The sequence below is a fragment of the Hippocampus comes genome, unplaced genomic scaffold (genome assembly GCF_001891065.2).
Source record: "Hippocampus comes isolate QL1 unplaced genomic scaffold, H_comes_QL1_v1.1 scaffold48, whole genome shotgun sequence".
In the NCBI taxonomy this organism is placed as follows: domain Eukaryota; kingdom Metazoa; phylum Chordata; class Actinopteri; order Syngnathiformes; family Syngnathidae; genus Hippocampus; species Hippocampus comes.
Window position 1 is genome coordinate 2,785,642 of NW_017808403.1, and position 17,654 is coordinate 2,803,295.

General features: G+C 47.3%; 3 protein-coding genes across 7 annotated transcripts; all 3 read right to left on the reverse strand.

The window, feature by feature from the left end:
• Positions 1-600: 600 nt before the first annotated feature.
• Positions 601-9,623, reverse strand: ubn2b (ubinuclein 2b). 4 transcript variants are annotated; one of them, XM_019858512.1, is made up of 16 exons: positions 8,844-9,623; positions 8,338-8,469; positions 7,754-7,855; positions 7,383-7,508; positions 7,195-7,298; positions 6,374-6,857; positions 6,193-6,263; positions 5,723-5,852; positions 5,363-5,469; positions 4,965-5,216; positions 4,809-4,859; positions 4,692-4,734; positions 2,874-4,298; positions 2,140-2,347; positions 1,327-1,395; positions 601-1,146 (listed from the first exon to the last, which is right to left on the reverse strand). In XM_019858512.1, exons 1-16 carry the CDS (start codon positions 9,156-9,158, stop codon positions 1,100-1,102), a joined length of 3,666 nt encoding a protein of 1,221 aa, XP_019714071.1. In that variant the 5' UTR covers positions 9,159-9,623; the 3' UTR covers positions 601-1,099. The 4 variants fall into 4 exon arrangements, with proteins under 4 accessions (XP_019714071.1, XP_019714072.1, XP_019714070.1 ...); XM_019858513.1 differs by having other exon boundaries at positions 2,140-2,352; positions 2,888-4,298; positions 7,195-7,301; positions 8,844-9,617; XM_019858511.1 differs by having other exon boundaries at positions 7,195-7,301; positions 8,844-9,578.
• A 643-nt stretch (positions 9,624-10,266) lies between these two features.
• rpsa (ribosomal protein SA) lies at positions 10,267-12,486 on the reverse strand. 2 transcript variants are annotated; one of them, XM_019858516.1, is made up of 8 exons: positions 12,395-12,486; positions 11,765-11,936; positions 11,559-11,677; positions 11,046-11,291; positions 10,843-10,971; positions 10,611-10,770; positions 10,490-10,528; positions 10,267-10,412 (listed from the first exon to the last, which is right to left on the reverse strand). In XM_019858516.1, the coding sequence occupies exons 2-8, from the start codon at positions 11,895-11,897 to the stop codon at positions 10,318-10,320; spliced, it is 921 nt and encodes a 306-aa protein (XP_019714075.1). In that variant the 5' UTR covers positions 11,898-11,936; positions 12,395-12,486; the 3' UTR covers positions 10,267-10,317. The 2 variants fall into 2 exon arrangements, with proteins under 2 accessions (XP_019714075.1, XP_019714074.1); XM_019858515.1 differs by having other exon boundaries at positions 10,490-10,531.
• A 1,146-nt stretch (positions 12,487-13,632) lies between these two features.
• On the reverse strand, positions 13,633-17,314 carry LOC109508431 (solute carrier family 25 member 38-A-like). The gene is made up of 8 exons (XM_019858404.1): positions 17,093-17,314; positions 16,181-16,273; positions 15,808-15,932; positions 15,360-15,444; positions 15,100-15,279; positions 14,824-14,992; positions 14,585-14,745; positions 13,633-14,226 (listed from the first exon to the last, which is right to left on the reverse strand). Exons 2-8 carry the CDS (start codon positions 16,193-16,195, stop codon positions 14,104-14,106), a joined length of 858 nt encoding a protein of 285 aa, XP_019713963.1. The 5' UTR covers positions 16,196-16,273; positions 17,093-17,314; the 3' UTR covers positions 13,633-14,103.
• Positions 17,315-17,654: the final 340 nt, after the last annotated feature.

The following is a 17,654-nucleotide window of genomic DNA, read 5'->3' on the forward strand; positions in this document are numbered from 1 at the left end:
CTTTACATGGTCGCTTTTTTCGGCCAAAAACGCCTTACTATACATGGTCGGTTTTTTTCGGATAAAAAAAGGGCTAAAAACGCCTTACTATACATGGTCGCTTTTTTCGGCCAAAAACACCTTACTATACATGGTCGTTTTTTTCGGCCAAAAACGCCTTACTGTACATGGTCCTTTTTATTCGGCTAAAAACGCCTTACTTTACATGGTCGCTTTTTTCCGCCAAAAAGGCCTTACTATACATGGTCGTTTTTTTCGGCTAAAAAAGGGCTAAAAACGCCTGACTATACATGGTCGTTTTTTTCGGCTAAAAATTGGCTAAAAACGCCTTACGATACTATGTCGCTTTTTTCGGCCAAAAACGCCTTACTATAAATGGTCGTTTTTTTCGGCTAAAAATCGGCTAAAAACGCCTTACTTTTCATGGTCGTTTTTTTCGGCCCAATACGCCTTGCTATACATGGATTATGTTAAGGCTTGATAAAAATCGACACTGCCTATTCATTGTGGTGTCATGTTTACTTTGTTCCAAAGCACGCAAGTTGTTGCAAGGTCAAATGCAGACAAACACACACACAAACACACAGCATCCAATAGTCATGAGCATGTGAAGAGTAGGACTTTTAATTAAAAGGTTTCAGTACTGTACAGAATGGAACTCATTGAAGAATTCAATAGAAAAAGTGTTCAGCTTGGGGAATTGGAAAAAGCTGCAAGTCAGCGATGTGCTTCCTTTTTTCTTACCAAAGTCAGCGATCATTTCATTATGGTTTAAAAAGAGCACCATGGAGACACTGACCATGCATCAGAGAGGGAAACATACAAAAGGCACACTGTTCATCTTCTATCAACATATACACACGGGCGGCCACACAAACACACACACACACACACACACACACACACAAGCGCACGGTGCAATCAGACAGACCCACACAAGTGCCTTCTCCCTGTCCACAGTGATATAGGTCTGTCTTGTAAACATCGACAAGTTGTATTTGTCGTTTTGTTTTGCTGTCAAGGATGTAAAAGTGATCCAAATGGTTTTCTTTTTCCTTTTAAAAATTCATTCCTGAAAAGTGGTCTGCCCCGACTGCTATCATAGCGTCTTCCTCTTGGCGTCTCCACTCTGGCTTTGGCTGACATCTGTACGGAAACAAGAAAGTTGTTTTCTTGTCAATCACAAGCTCCAACATATACTGAAATGTCTTCGATGGCAACATGCATACAAGGGGGAGGGGGGGCGGACTGGATGAGCAGAGCACATTGAAAAACAAGAAAGGAGAAACGGTGGAAAGGTGGAGGGGAGGGAGGCTCACATTGTACCTGAGAAAGCGAGCTGCAAGTGAGGAGGCAGAGCGACCTGAGACCCCGACTGGAGACTCTTATATAGATCTGAGGAGAGACAGGATGGGAGCACAGAGGAAGGGGAAGGGGGGTGTGAAAAGGAGGGCACAAGGAAACGGAAAGGTAAGAAGAACGACCAAGAAAGAAAACAAAAAGGCAGATGGGGAATGTGACCAACACAACATTGGTGACGGCAGACATCAGCACACAAGAACAGACGGAGGGAGGTTGAAGCAAACGAAATGGATGCATGGCAAACACAAAGAGAGGCTCGGTTCGCAATCCTTCACATATTTCATACTCCATCGTCACTAGAAGGTCATTTTTGAATATTGGTCACTCGATGAACCAGAACAGCCATTTTACAGCCACGTGACACGCAAACTTCCACGTAAACATCACGTAATTTAGCATTTGTCGACATATATAGCACAGTAGTTGTGATACTTATATTGAAGAAACTTTTTGATAAAACCAAGTGGTTAAAACCACTTCTCCCGTCACATACGAGATAAAAACAGTACAACTCTTTTCTTTTAATGTCACAACTTCATTCTTCTTCATGTTTTTTATGCTATTTTAAGTTTCCCCATGTTTTTTTTTTTTTTTTTAAGTTTCAGTGAGACCCTAATACTCCTTCTAACTGTAACTAAAACATGCAATAAAGCTGACCCCGACATTCGGGATAGGGACCAGGCCAGCAAACGATTTTTTTCAATCCCCAAAAGCTGGAATTTCAACAGGGGTGTGTAGACTTTTTAAACCCCATGTAGGTGCATGACCCACACTCACTCTGAGTCAAGGAAGAGAAGGATGCATTGCTACTAGCCGCAGCGCTAGTGGGCGGCGCGCTGGAGCCGCCGGCGCCCAACGGGGGCAAGTTGAGCAACGGGGGGAACTGGAAGGGTAGCGACACGGGAACCAGACTCCCCAGCATCCCGAAGCCGAGAGGAAGCGACGGGGCGGAGCCCAGTAGACCGCTGCCACCAGCTGATGATGCCTGAGTAAAAAAAAAAAAAAAAAAAAAAAAAAAAAGGAGAAAGTCAACAAGAACAGTTTGCATCTTAAATGTGGAGGGAAAATATAATATATGCATGTTTGGATTCTATTGTTTTTATATCATACAGGGAAAAACATGAATATTAGGAGATGTACACGGTGTCTCTAATTGTTATTTGCAAAAAAAAGATCTCTTCCGCTTCTTACAATATTTGGCATTTCTAGTAATTCACGAACCGCATCACATTACAGGACAAAAGTATCGTTGGAGAAGAAAAGGTTTTTCTCATTATTTTTCGGCAAGTGACGGGCGCCGTCGATGACTATTCCCGGGTCGAATTTTGTTCCCTGCAAGTCCCTGCTCAAGATGCTTGAGAAGAACAACTGTTTGACAAGGAGCTTCTCTGTCGAGGATTCTTCCCGAATACAGATGAAAAATGTACAGTACACCACTTTTTTGTGTAGCTTGAACGTTCCTCACCATGAGCGGCGAAAGGGAAGAGCGGGAAGCTCGTGAGAGCACCAACCTGAGGCAGCTGAGGAGCGGCCGACGACAACGGGACCGACGTCACCGCTTTGGCCCCCTGAGACGCCGTCACCCCGCCCGACCTCTGGCGCTGGCCCGTGTTGGTGGAGGGCGCCGTCGGGGGGGTGGCACTTCCTGAATGTTTGCTTATGGATGACGTGCTGATAAGGCTACTGTTGGCTGTGCTGCTGCTGCTGCTGATGACTGGAGTCTTCTGGTTGCCGGGGGGAGCGTAGCCACCTGGACCCGCCTTGGCTGCACCTGAGAAGGGCGGGCGGAAACCCGCGGGGCTTTTGGAAGAGAACTGCTGCATGGCGGGTGTCGCCTGGGGCCTGGGGACCGGGGAGGGGGCGGGCGAACACGAGGTGCCGGCGACCGAGTTGAGGGCGCGGGAGGAGGCGGTGACGGCCGAGCTGAGGCTGCGGGACGGGGCGGCGACGCCCTGGGCGGGGCCGACCGAAGCCGGGCCGCGAGACGGGGTGGTGACGGCCGAGCCCGGGGTGCGAGGGGAGGTGGTGACGGCCGAGTTGAGGGTGCGAGGTGTGAGTTTGACCACCGGCGTGATGCCGCTGTGACTGGATTTGGTGAGAGTGGCGTGCATCGGGGTGATGAAGCCCGACGGTTGCGTCGTTTGAACTCCCGGGTGGGCGGCGGGCACGGCGGAGGTTTTGCTCTGCGGGGCGAGGGGCGGGCGTGTCGCCAGGAAGCTTTTGGGGCTCATGTGCGCGGACGACGGTTGTCGAGACGCAGGCGACGTCATGACGACGGGGTCGCTACTGTTGACTCCTTTATTATTGCTGCATTTGAGGAGGCCCGAAGCGGGAGCGGAAACCGCCATCTTTGATCCCGGAGGCGCGAGGGGCGACGCGGTGGGCGGAAGGCGGGCTTTCGGCGCCGAAGCAGATGTGAGAGCGTTGACTTTCGGCACGGCGACGCCCACGGGTCTCTGAGTGCTTAACGCCGAGTGTCTGTGCGCCTGCCCCGGGCCCTTCACGACCCCCGCAGCGTCCACCCGGACCGACGACGCGGGCGAAAAGGTGACCGAGGGCGGCCGAGACAGCGGGGCGGAGGGCGTCGGAGAGGAGAACGCGTGGCGAGGGTTGCCGGCGCCAGGGGCGCCGACCGAGTTCTTTTTCTGCTGCTGTTGGACGAGGGCCGAGACGTGGGGGGCGGCGGCGGGGTTGGCGACGCCTTTGGGTCTATCCGGGGAGGGTGGGGCGTCGCCGTGCGCCAGGCCTTTGGCGGCGTTGCCGAGGATCATCAGCGCCTGGGAGATGGAGTCCAGGGAAGGAACCGCCAGGTCGCCGTCGAGGGAATCCAGGCAGATGGGCTCCGACGCGGGTTGAGACGCTCGCTTAGCAACCTGCCCGGCGGGGGACGCGGCGACGCATGCTGAGGGCGAAGTCCGCTGAAGCCACGCTGCCTCCTGACAAAACAAAGATTCCACTTCATCACTTTGTTGGCTCATAAACGACAAACCTCCAATCAGGGAATTGCAGATGGTCGTTGGTCGGTCTGATCAGATCTGTACGATCACTATCGGATAGTTTTAGAGTTGGTGATTCCATCGATAAGTCCGATTTTTAAAATGGCATGAAAATGTCTTTCAAAATTATTGTCTTCAATTGTTTTCTTTAGTCACTGGTGATTTTTGTTTATTTGATATTGTTTCATAATTAGAAAACTGAAACGTCATTTCCCAGACTAGAGTGATCGTGTGGGCAATCCACACATTCTCGTCTTTGACTGAGTGGCAATTCGGTTCAATCACGTGGCACTCATTCACACAATAACGAGTTGTTATACAAACAAGTGTCACCTTTGGCTTGACTTTTGGTGCGGAGGGAATCTTTTTCTTTGCTCTGAAAGGAACACGTCAAATCAGTGCGATTGGTCACTCTGCGCTCAAACGGTTTCCAAGCGGCGCTTTACTCACGTGTAGCCGGTGAGATGGCCATGAGCTATGATGCTCTCTTTAAACAGTATCCTAGTTCCAAAAACAACAACAACAAAAAAAGGGATTGACCACTGAACGTTCAATAGCAAGTCAGGGGAAGAGGGGAGGAGGAGAATAAAAAAAAGAAAACCAGACCTGCCCTGCATCCAACCTTTGGGCCAAAGAGGTTTCACTTCTGTCTCCATGAAAGCTTTGAGGTAATCTTCGGGAGAAGCGTTCTTGCCCTCCAACTCATAGCAGCTCAGCTTCACCCGTACCAAGTTGCATAGCAACAACCTGAGTTTGTCATCCCAGACAAACTTCTTGCGAGGCCCCATCACCCTCTTGCCCGGCTTCTCCTCGTCGTCATCCTCGGAAGCGTTTTTCTCTCCCTCCTCGCAGTGCTGTCTGTCGGGAGGGAGAGACGAGCGAGCAAGCGGTACGTCAGCGACTTCCCGTGCGACGTACGCAAATGAGGGCTCAAGGGGAAACGACGAAAGACGGTGCCAAACGATGAGCGGAGAAAAACCCGAAGATTTGGGAAGGACGCTTACTTTGCCACCTTGGCGATGCAGTCCATGTTGTATCGGGCAATTTGCTCTGGCATCACGCTGCACACGGCCAGCTTCAGCTTGAGCAGCGGCGTACGGAGACGGTCGTCCTGGGCAAAAGGGGGACGACCGCGCCGTCAGCGAGTCGATTTGATGCGGGGGCAACAATCACCATGTCATCGAGAGCCTGCTTGCAAGCGCTCGTCGCCTTCAGAAGCGCTTGCAAGGCCGCGGTAACAGACTGAGTTGGGGTCGCCTTCACCTCGTAAACAGGTTTTTTTTTGGGGGGGGGCCAGCGTTACACAAAGCGCATTTCTGAATCCACTTAAAGGAAGACTTGATGATGGCAACGTCGACGCCTACCTGGATGTTGAGGCTCAATTTCTTAAGGCGCTTGAGCAGACCTTCTTTGTTACACGGAACAAAGGCCTCCAAGTGAGAGTACACGGCCGAACGAACGTCCGCCGGTTGCTCCTGAACCTGCAAATCGATACTGGTGCGCACACACAAAGATGGAGGGTTATGCTATTAAGACAAAAGATACAATCATACAAAAGCTAAAAATACCGCTTGAGTGTCCAAAACAGAAAAAAAAAAAAAAAAAGCAAATGCTGTCGCTGCCTATTTTAGTTCAAACGCTGCTTGGAGAATGATTTGTAATCCGAACTATAAAAGGCAGAATATGGTTGCAGCTTTTAGCCAAACAGGTGAGTGGTGGTGTTCTCGCCATCTAAATTTGGTTGTTCTAATAATCCCGAATGGCGCGCATACATGTTCACTCAAGACAAATCCCAAAATGGTGTGAGGAAAATCAAAAGCGAAACGCCACTCACTCGAGTAGGATATTATTCATGTCCATCGTGAAGAACTTCTTGCGGCCCTCTTCGTCAAACTGACGGGACGCCTGTGACGGGAAACAAGGATGAGACCGTGTCGTATCAGCCTTCTCCGCACGAATTAAAAAGCTGACCCAAATGGGCGACAACATAGCGAGTGAGATGGCGGCTCTCGTACCGCTCTGAGGTCTTCGATGCGCTTTAAGAGAGGGCCCGGGAGACCGGCGGGCAGCGACGGAGGGCTCATCATATTCCCCTGCGACATTCGGCCGGCGCCCGCCTTGTGGCCCAAGGAGCCGTTCTCACCCTGAGTAGGACTGCAGGACTGCGGAGAGTCCAGCATCCCAAAGTCCAGATCGCCCATCATGTCCTGCAACACGTCATTGTTGGCCGAGCCGAGCAGCGACATCACGGCCGGGTCGGACGTCAAGTCGGCCATGTTGCAGTCGTTGCCGCCGCCGGCCTTCGGTTGGCTGTTGACGAGCGACGGGTTCGCGGCGGGCACTTTGGCTTGGGGGCGCGGCAGAGCGCCGCCGGCCGCGTTCCTCTTTCGCATCTCTTCCTTCTCCCTGGTGAAGCGCCGCAACATGTTGGCCAGGTGGAGGGAATCTTTCATCAGCTTCTTCCTCTTCTTCTTTTCTGGCCGATTCAAGGACGACACTCTGTCGGAGGACAAAAAGTAACACAAGAATATCACAACTCATACGTCCAACCAATCAGAGCGCCGCTATGGTTTTGTCAGCCGCAGAGTGGCAGTTGCGTTCTTTTCAGGGGATGCATCGCACGCAATTCGCCTTGCTGATCACTTTGGCGTTTCCCGCGCTGTACGCAAAGTATTGTTGGCCGAGTGGCATTGCTGGTGTGAGTACACATTTTATTTCATATTTTGATGGGATTTGTCGCACTTACTTTCTCTTCAGAAATTCTGCTTGGTTTTTGTCGCCTAAAAAGCAACCAACCGCTTTGTCAAATTCTAGAAGCAAAAACTGAACACCTTACCCGGGCTTTGGTACTTTATTTTTCCTGGGTTTCTTCTCCTCCAAAACTGCTCCATCTTGCTTCTTCCTCCGCTTCTTAATCACCCGCTCTTCTCCATCTTTCATCTTCTAGTGGACGGTTGTTGGTTTGTACGATCACGTGAGTTGAATGACGACAGTTGCGGATTTGCAGACATGCAAAGAAGGTACCTTGACGTGATTATTCTCCGTATCGTCTCCTTCGGAGTCAGATGCAGCTCGGAACTGCAAAGTGCCGGTGTTGATGTAAAAGCCGCCGTGTTTGGTGGTCAGAGAGGCCGGAACCAGCTCATCATACTGCGCCAAAAGGAAATAAGAGTTCATTTGTAATACGACAACAGTGTTTTCACACAACTATTTTCAAATCATTTCATTTCCTGTTCGTCGACAGTCTTTTACTCCAGTTATTACCAGTGATGGGCACTTGGCCCTATTTTGACCAATATAAATTGGTCGCAGCACCAATTCATAATAGGAACGGATTGAGACAAGGGGGACCCACCCCACCCCCACCCCCCAACCTGATGATGTGAAATACTCACAGCTTCTGAATTGTCAATGAAGGGGTCGCTCTCGTCATACCCGTAACCAATATCAATGAGATCCTGCATCCTGTCTTTTTTCTTCTTCTTGGAGGCGCCACCCTGCAAACAATGCACCAAAGTAAGAACACGCCAAGATCAGACACGTTTGCTTATCGACACTATCCAAGAATTTGCTGGGCGATCAATCGATTGGATCAATTAATTCGAGTTTACAGTATTTGTCACTGGAATTCATCAAGGATTGTTTTAGCATACGTTTGAGAAAAAGGACATTATTCCAGGAGGAAGCATTTCTATTCACATTATCCATAAGGGAAAAAAATACATATATTTGTGTTATTTTTATGGATGTTTATGCAAAGAAAAAAAAAGTTTCAAAGCTTGATCGAGTCGAGGAGAAAGCAAATCCCACAAGAGGGAATACAAAAAGGAAAGTCAAGCTTATTGTGGATGTCACTGTCATTTCCTTTTCCTGTACGCAATTACAAAATGTGTGTGTGTGGGGGGTGGGGTGGGGGGGGTCCCAACTTTATTTTGAGGCAATATCGCCCAGCTCTATCAAGAACTAGGACAAAACTCACATATTTGCTTTCAAATTTCTTAGCCAACTCTTCAACCTCCCGTCGCTCCCTCTCATCATCTGCGAGGGGGTCATTGGGGTCCAGGGGGGGTGCGAGTCCTTTTGGGGCAGTTGAAGCTGCTGAAAGTTGTACCTACAAGTAAAAGTCAAAAGGGGGTAACATGGTAATTACCGAGTGACTAGTAATTGCAACAAATTTCATTTGTCAAAGAACAAAGAGCGTCGCTTGTTGGAAAGGTGTGTTATTTATTTATCGATCCAAAGACAGAAGCAATGTTGGGGCATGTCAAGTCCATTTCACTTGAAGTCCTTAAATTCCGAAAATGAACTTAGGTGCTAATGACGCGTTTACTGTGCATGTTCTGTAAAATAACTGATGGCAAACAGTTTCATATAGTCACGTTTTCTACCGTAAAGAACTTTTGGAAGACAATATTGGATTTTAATTCGGGTCAAGTGCACCACAGGAGGACCCCCTTGCTCACGTCATTGTACGCTGAGGCTCACCTGAGAGGAGCGTGAAGGCGCCGGGTCCACCAGCTCGCTGTAGTTGAACTCGGCGGAACCACGTTCACTCGGCTCGGAGAGAGAGAGGTTGAGTCGGACGGTGGGTTTCGCCTCCTCGGACTCGGCGACATCACCCTGCGCGGTCCCAAACAGACCTCCGCCACCTTCTGAGCCGACCACACTTCCACCACCGTCTCTGCCCAAAGTCATGGCCTCATCCTCGCGGCGGCGTTTCTTGCTCAACTCCGGGGTCGACGGAGCGGATGTGTTGAACGACGAGAGTGTGACGAAGGGAACTTTCCTCGGTTCGGCCATTTGTTCCCAGAAATCGAGCCAAGCTCCCCCGCGGGTGGTCGGCTAACGCCGGAGAGAGTGGCCAACTATTCGGCTAGCTGGTTCCTCTGTTAGCTAGCTTCCGTTGGATAACTGTTACAGGCGACACAATTACTAGAATTTCCTCACAGTCCGTAATGAATCCATGTAGTGTCGTTCCCGGCGTAGCCCTCGTCGCCTACGAGGGACTTTAAGAGTTACAAAGTGCAGTTTGGAGTGATCCCATGAAACTGGTGCTTAGCTACAGAAAGAAGGCATCTGTAGTAGCCATCTTGATCATTATTATCATTATTCCGTGGTTGGGCGTGCTGAGAGCGGAAGTCGAGGAGGAAAGGAAACAGTGTTCGCCCAATCGCAGAGTCGGAACCGCCCTGGGACACGCCCACCCGGCTGTCGAGCGCGAATGTGGAGGTGGTGATTGTTCTGCACAGGCGGGATGCTGCGCACACAGTGCACAACCGTTCCGAATTTCTTTAGCACTTGTACACAATGAAGACAAAGAATATTCCGGAATATTACATTCAGCAGTGCTTTAAATGGCCCTAATAACTGAAGCATGCTCTCTACGTGACGACTGTTGTCATAGTCATTCACGTCTTTGGCCACACGCGTCAGTCGTCGACATTCTGCTCAAGTAGAAAGCCATTTGGAGGAGTTGCTATCGGTTTAACCCCCCCCCCCCACACACACACACACAAAAACATTTAATCACTGTGCTAAATGTCAATCTACTACCCACTTCGAAGAGATTGCAGATTATCAGATATGACTGTCCTTCAGGTAATTGCCATTTTATGTTTGACATACTGTAAATGGCCCAATAATTGGACTGCAGCCCCACCCGTTAGATTTCTAGTGGTGGGTCTAAGGAATGTCATGTTGCGAGTAACATAAGCGTCCTTCAGGTCCCATGAGTTCATCATTGTGATAGTGCTGCTCTATCTATTGTCCATTTAACAGTTTACACTTCTACCCTCACCTGGATTCTCTCAGAGAATTCTGTTCATTAGCCTAATTTTGTAACATTTCAAAAGGCACAACACATTCACAGCTTGTGACTGTCACAGAAGGTAAAAACAGACAACTGAGAAAAATGGTGTGAAACACTTTATTTACCATCACGGTCAGTTTTGTTTGTTATTTAAGACCAATCAGAAGTGGCACCACCCCAGTCAGAGGCCTGGGCAGTGGGAGCAGTGGACCAGTCCTCAGTGGCAGGCTGATTGCTCCAGTCCTCTGCAAGTGGGAAAAAAAAATAATAAGAAACCATCCAAAATGTAAAACGTTTTTATGCATTTCAAAGGACAACTCACCTGAAAAGACTTCAGTGGGCTTTACAGCTGCTGGAGCACCTGCTTAATGAATGGGGGGGGGGGATAACCCTCAATATCGAGACTGGAGTAGCACAGAGTGGCGAGACTGAATCGATCCTACCTGCTGGGAACTGCTGAATGGGCACAGATGGCACAGCAACGCCCTCAGACCAGTCAGCAACCTCAGGCTGGGCAAACTCTGCTGCAGGGGCAGTCCATTCCCCTTGGAACTCCTCCTTCCCAACAGCCTTCTCAGCAGCAGCCTGCTCCTCCTTCTCGATCTACATTTGAAAGCACCTCATTAGTCAGTATTTGGAATTCTGCTGTCAAGATAGGGGCGGAATAATATTTACCTCCTCGGGATCTCTGTAGAAGTACAGATCAGGCATGACTTCCCAAGGATGCTCTCTGGAAATGGTGCCCCTCATTCGAAGAACCTCCCGGGCCAACATCCACCACATCAGACCCACAGAGTGGTGACCCTGAAAACAGACAAATTAGAAAACAAGCTCCTCCGTGAAACAAAGCTGTAGAGTTATTTGATTCTATGGCTCACCTTGTTGTTACAGGGGATGGCAATGTCCACATATCGAAGTGGGGAGTCGGTGTTGCACAGAGCAATGGAGGGGATGTTCACATAGGAGGCCTCCGTCAGTGGCTGGTGATCAGCACGTGGATCTGTCACGATCAGGAGGCGGGGCTCCCTGAAAGCTGCCTGGATCTGATTGGTGAATGTACCTGGGGTGAAACGGCCATGGAAGGTGGTGGAACCAGTGGCAGAGGCAAACTTCAACACTGCTCGCTGAAGAGGAAACAAAAAGTTGTCAATTCTAGCACAAGAGTCATTTCATCTCATTTTTGAAAGCTTGTGTACATTGTGGCTCAGGGCTATCAAACCACAATCCTGGAACGTCAGTTCTCAATGGTTTACATGAAAACCCGTCCATAATTACTTTTGCACACTTCCGACACCTGAACACCAACAACGGTGTCCGGCTTTAATAGTGTGCATTTTCACATTACAATATTAATTGTGGAGTAGGAGAAAACAGTGTAGAACTCAAATTACCTGTCCAGTGTTCCTGGAGGAGATGACGCAAACATCTGCTGGGTTTTCAATGGCAACAATGGCTCTTGCGGCCAGCAGCAGCTTCTCCCAGGTCTTTCTCAGGTTAATGATGTAGACACCTTAAATGAAAGCAAAAAAAATTACAATATATTCCAAAACATGTACAGAAAATGAGAAATTAGACATTAATATGCATCTACACGTACCATCGCTTTTTCTCTTATAGACATACTGCTCCATCTGGAAGTCCAAGTTGGTACCTCCCAGGTGGGTTCCTGCTGCCAGGAATTTCAGCACATCTTCCTCCTTCATTTGAAGGACATCCAGACTTCCGGACATCGTGACCACTTTCCCGGAGTTACGAGTGAGGTGGGAGAGCTGTGGAATAAAAGAAATCAGCATATTGGAAGAAAAGCCACAAAGGCCTAATTTTCTGATCGTGCAACATCCAATATTGTACGGTTACAGTAATATCAACATTGAAATATTGAGTCGCTACTCTTTTAAACAGCGGACGTTCATTGTTAACGCGACACATTTATACTCAACGTCACCATCTGCATACAGTTAGTAATTAAAATAACGTTCTAAGTTTTTCACGGCGGCGGTGTGTAGAGTCGAGCCGATCTGAAAGCATGGAGAGAGCGCGTGTCACAAGCTAGTTAGCTAGCTTCAAATGTTAGCATAACTCGCTAAGGCGTTTCAAGACGACGTCAGAATGAAATGTCTAGTTTTTAACGTCACTGTAGGGGATTAAGATAGCAATAAAACGATTACTTAATTCTCTGGATACATTTGAAGGTTAAACATTCTAAATATCCGTCCAAGGAACTCACCACGAAACAACGCCGTATGGAAGACTAACCACACGATGGCAAAAGAGGCCGCTGACAGGAAATGACGTCATATATATAGTACTTTTCCAAGCTTGTGATTGGTTGGTTCCGTTCAACAGAGTTTGTTGTAGTTCTGACGTCTCATCGAGAGATGGCAGTGGTGGACGATGGCCCGGGGGGTGGCATGTTGTCGGATGGTCATCCCATATTAAGACAAGTTGGAAAGACCATATTAAGACAATGCTGAGACGCTGACTTCTCAGTCAAAGTCTGACCTGTGTGGCAAGTGTATTTATTTGCCCAAGATAAAGAGTTCCAGTCAACATGACCATCGAATGAACAAAGTGTCCTTGGTTTAAAGTTGAGAAATGAATCCATTGAAACGTGTCAGTGACCCAAATAATTGTAAGGGTTTTATCTTCTGCGCAGAAATTTAACCAAAAGTAGGCTGGCAAGCATACAGATGAAGACAGGTTCCCTTCTTGTGTTTCAAAACCAGTCAGATGAGGGTGATGGATCATTAAATCATTCCGTTGAAAAAGGATTTGTGTCAATGATTACGGCACAGTCGTGTCAAAGCAAAGATTAGGTTAGATTGTTTTCCCCCCCGAGAGCAAAGGAAAATAAGACACTTAAGGTGGGCGTTATTGCACAGCCTCAAATTTTGTTTCATCTTCAGTTGTTTTTCTTAATCAATACTACTATATAAAGGTTGCAAAATAGTATACTGAAGTATAAAGGAGAGCTGATCAGGCCATACAGCTGAATGTGACTATGAAGAATTCTCCTGCCAAATTAATTACATCACTGATCTTCTGTCCTGCTTTTCATTGAGGTTTTCAATCGCTCTCTTATTTCAAAAGTCTACAGTACCTCAAATTTTATCAGTTATTTTGTAATCGTTAATGAATTAAGACAGCATGCTTAATTAATATACATCATTAAATGTGTGGTTTAATTGCAAAACCTCCGCTGTGGGGGAAGTATAGTTGAGCAACATGCACCAGAGCGCTTTTGCGTGCTTCATCAAGTGACACTTGGTTTGTAAACCAAGATTAAGACAGAATATGTCATGTCACAGTGATCTCAGGTCCAGAATTCAGCACACCCTATGACATAACTGCCATATCTGCACAGCAGCATATCCGAGGTCACCTTTCAGGTCTTGATGTTCGGTAGTCTCCTTCAGTTTAATCATTGACAGCGTCCAAGAGCAGTTTAAGGAGCACACATCGCTGTCAACGTTGAAGATTTGCTTTATTGTATTAGAAAAATATAAATACATGGGTAGCTTCTTTAAAATAATCTATACATAAAAGGAACACTCAATTCAATCATTATTGTGATAAAGGACTATAAAACGTCACAGTAAATGAAAACAAAAAAGCTACACGATATCAGTGCGTGTTACAGAAGTCAAAGCCATTTCTCCCCAATATCATCATGCATGGCTTATTGTCGGCAGTCTGGGCCTGCTCCTGACAAACACAACTCGGAACTTATAAAATGTGACCAATCTGCCATAACACCTGAAGAACACATTGTCAACCTTTGACCAGCTTTTGCGTCATGCGCAATTCCATCATTGAGGACAAGAAATCCTTGTGACATATGAGGCGCAAACTGCAGAGGAGGCACTTTTCCTCTTCTCTTTTTGTCACTTGACCTTATCTCTTTGTCATCCACCGCCTTCGCCTTGACTTTCCTTTTCACGATTTCAGTCCAAGGTATGCCATCATCTGCTCGTAAACGGTCCACGCCATGGCGGCCATCATCGTCCTCCTGAGAGAGCGCGGCAACGCCCCTCTTAAGAAACCCTCAAGTCCATGTTCCTTGTTGAGAAGATAAAATAGAAGAAGGTGTTATTCATGATAAATACTTTTTAAACCTTTCAAATTCACCCCCCCCCAAAAAAAACACTGATAAACAAACAATACGTCCACAAAATTGGGGGGGGGGGGAATTATGGGGAAAAAAAGGGAAATCCGCTCTTGTGTTTTCTAACAGTTATCACATTTGGTGTGGTTGGCTGAGATCCAGCTGAACGTGGCTAGTTGCAGAGTAAATGTTGACATTGTTTCGTCATATTCATGTGTGTAGTTTGGATGTTTCCAAGGCTAACACGTCGACTCCGTCGTAGTGACACAACAATGGACATAAAAGACTGGTTCACGCCAGTCATGTACTTACCACGTAGATGTATCTGACAGCGTCAACCGTGCTCAAGCGGGGGTTCACTTGGACGAGTGTTTTGACCACGTCGGCAGGCTGAGTGATGAGCGAGGCCGACACCCCTGCCAGGACCCCACAGCTGAAGTTAGCCAGGGGGGCGAACGCAGACACGCTGAGCTCTTAAATGAAGAGAAACAGTGGAGCAAAGTGAGCAAAACGAGCAAACTGTCCTGATGTTTTTTTTTCTCTTCACATACCGTTGGGCAAATTGGTCTTCATCTGGCTGTAGAACATCACGTAGATTCCAGAGAAAGGAACGTCTCGGAGCAGAGTGGCCATCAGGCCAGAGTACAGCGCAGCGGGGCCTTCAGTCCGACACACACTGCGCAAAGCCCCGGTGACGCTCGCATAACGGTACCTGCCACACTGAAGCCAAAACACAAATACCGCTTGAGTGGAACTTAACCGGTTGAAGTCTGATGTGCAATTTTGAATTGTTGAACAATTGCTCTCGTTCTGCTGAGCTTTCTTACTTCATATCGCGTTTTGATGACTGTCACAGGCAACATGAGGACCCCAGCCACCGTCCTGGCTCCGCCTCCCAGCAGCACAGCCCCTAAGGCCCCCGGGTTCTTCTCCTGGAAGAAGTGCTGCTTCAGTGAGCAGTAAGTGCTAAAGTAGAGCCCCACCCCGGGGATGGTCCTCATGAAGGACTGGCCGAACACAAACACGAGAAAGTTGAGTGAGTGGCATTTAAGAATTCACACAGGTGCTTGAGCATTGCCATTCTCACCGGCGAAACTCCCTTCCACAATCCCAGCAGCCTCTCTGTCCGCACTACATTCAGGAACACTCTCATCATCCCGACACGGCCAGAACTGAAAGAATTAAATTCAGATAAGTGGTTCAAATTAAATCTGGACTGCACGATAACATGGACCTACGTATGCTGCAAGTGCCATCCTAAGTTTACCCCGAGTCAAAGTGACATTTTAGCCTCCATCCAGTCAAGTGAGTATTTTTAAACAACGCAAGCGTCGCATGTGTGCGAGAACTGAAAGAATTAAATTCAGATAAGTGGTTCAAATTAAATCTGGACTGCACGATAACATGGACCTACGTATGCTGCAAGTGCCATCCTAAGTTTACCCCAAGTCAAAGTGACATTTTAGCCTTCATGCAGTCAAGTGAGTATTTTTAGACAAAGCAAGTGTCTGATGTGTGCGCTTGTTAACCCTTACCCAGGCTGCATGTTGTTCTGCAACGTTTGCAGTCGTGTTTTGACCAGGTCGAGTGGCTGGAAAAGGAGCGTGGAGCAGGTTCCGCTGAAAGCGCCGCACATGAAAGCTTTGATGGCTGGGTGAGCCTAAAGACGTTGGGAGGAGAGATGGTGTTTATATGCACCCACAGATGGAAGTTCTGATTGAAGATTTACATTTCATGCGTCCATTTTCGAAACTGCTTATCCTAACTAGGCTACAATGAGTAATCTTTCTTGACATCTGGTAACTTTAAAACTCTCACTGGTCACAACAATCGGTACAATCGAGTTACATCCAAGAGAAACATTTCAAGTGCACACCAAAAGATGGAACTGAAAGTTTAAAAACCTACCAGCAACAGTTCCATAGTTCTGCAGGGACTGGAGCGGGTTGACTAAATTCTCTGCCCTTTTTTTGAGGTTTCACTCGACAGACGCTCCTCTTCCTGGCAAGAAGAAACACGGCTATGTTCCAGAACAGGCTGTTTGCGATCACTCCCCTCAACCAATTTGGCAGATGATGCAAGCCGATGTTGACCCATGCAGATGATAATGGCACATGATCAAGCTCTGTTTGTGCAGGGCTGCTTCAAAACCACACAAATAATTATACACGAATCACAAGACCAACAATGTGTTTTTTTCCTGTTTTGTTGGTAAGCAGCTGACTTGACACACAGCTACTCATTAACAAACCAAGAGTCACTAATTGGGTTCTTACTCCATGTCCCTCTGTTGTGTGATTGTAAAGTACCGGTACAAGCTTTAAAAACACCCCAAACTAAGTGACCCCAAAAGTTCAACTAACACAAATCTGCGCAATAAAAATCGTTTAAGATTGAATAAAGACCTGTTGTTTGGATGTCATTCGATTATTGAGGTCAATGTGACGTAACAGTTCAGGTTGGATACTGTTAGATAGATTTGATATAGATTGATTAGTGACATCGCGGCGGACATTAGTACAATGCCTCTCTATTCTCCCACAACGTATTTTATCTATCCCCATAGGAAACTCAGTCCTCATAGCCCAAATAGCGCACTACGACAAAAATAAGACACTTCACGCATATCAAAAACAACACATTTCCAAACTAAAAAGTAACAGAGACAAATATTTACAACGTGCAAAAATGGACACTAATTATCCACCGAATTAGTAAACAGGGCAACATAAACAAACAACATATTACATCACACGTAAGGATGGATATTCTAATTACGAAACACATTTTAGCAAAGAAAACGCGCTGTCTAATTCATACCTTCCTTGTCAAGTTGTCTCTGGTTGTGTCGCCGCTTGGCTTTCCCTTTTTTGCCTTTGGACTAAATTGTTTCACCATCAGTAATAATGAAACTGAAAACCGACCTTGGTACCTGTAATAACGAAACTTAGAGGCTGATATTGATACCTCGGGGGCTGGCCACTGACTTTAGACGCTCTTTTGATAAACACCAGAGTGCCTTCGAATTGCAAAAGTGTTCCGTGTAACTAGCCGGTTCTTGTGGAGGGCGGCTATGTTGGACGCGATTGGATGTCACAAGACAGCCGCGCCCTTTCACGAAAACGTAGTTTTTATTGGCTCTCCGATTGTTACGTCACTGGGCGTCAGGACGCTACTGTGGAGTTGGGATAAACATTTTCTACTTTTTAAAAATTCTTGATATTTTTTGTTTTATTTGTTGTAAAGTGTGTATTTGGATTCCCTGATCTTTTTGTTTCATGTATTTTTGGGGATAGTATAATAGTAATAAAAGCCCGAAGGTCTCAGATGAGGAGCCAGGCTGGCCTAACGGTGATGACCCATCGTGATTTCCTAGGAACAT

Excerpts from the sequence above, each read along its gene's own strand:
- ubn2b (XM_019858511.1), bottom strand. The coding sequence starts at position 9,158 with ATGGCCGAACCGAGGAAAGTTCCCTTCGTCACACTCTCGTCGTTCAAC. Across the intron at positions 4,860-4,964 it reads AAAGGTTGGATGCAGGGCAG|GATACTGTTTAAAGAGAGCA; the intron begins GTCTGGTTTTCT and ends TTTTGGAACTAG. Across the intron at positions 1,147-1,326 it reads CTTGCAGCTCGCTTTCTCAG|ATGTCAGCCAAAGCCAGAGT; the intron begins GTACAATGTGAG and ends GTTTCCGTACAG.
- LOC109508431 (XM_019858404.1), bottom strand. Across the intron at positions 15,445-15,807 it reads CAGAACAACATGCAGCCTGG|TTCTGGCCGTGTCGGGATGA; the intron begins GTAAGGGTTAAC and ends TAATTCTTTCAG. Across the intron at positions 14,746-14,823 it reads GAAGACCAATTTGCCCAACG|AGCTCAGCGTGTCTGCGTTC; the intron begins GTATGTGAAGAG and ends TCTTCATTTAAG.
- rpsa (XM_019858515.1), bottom strand. The coding sequence starts at position 11,897 with ATGTCCGGAAGTCTGGATGTCCTTCAAATGAAGGAGGAAGATGTGCTG. Across the intron at positions 10,771-10,842 it reads TCTACAGAGATCCCGAGGAG|ATCGAGAAGGAGGAGCAGGC; the intron begins GTAAATATTATT and ends TTTCAAATGTAG. Across the intron at positions 10,413-10,489 it reads GCCCACTGAAGTCTTTTCAG|AGGACTGGAGCAATCAGCCT; the intron begins GTGAGTTGTCCT and ends TCCCACTTGCAG.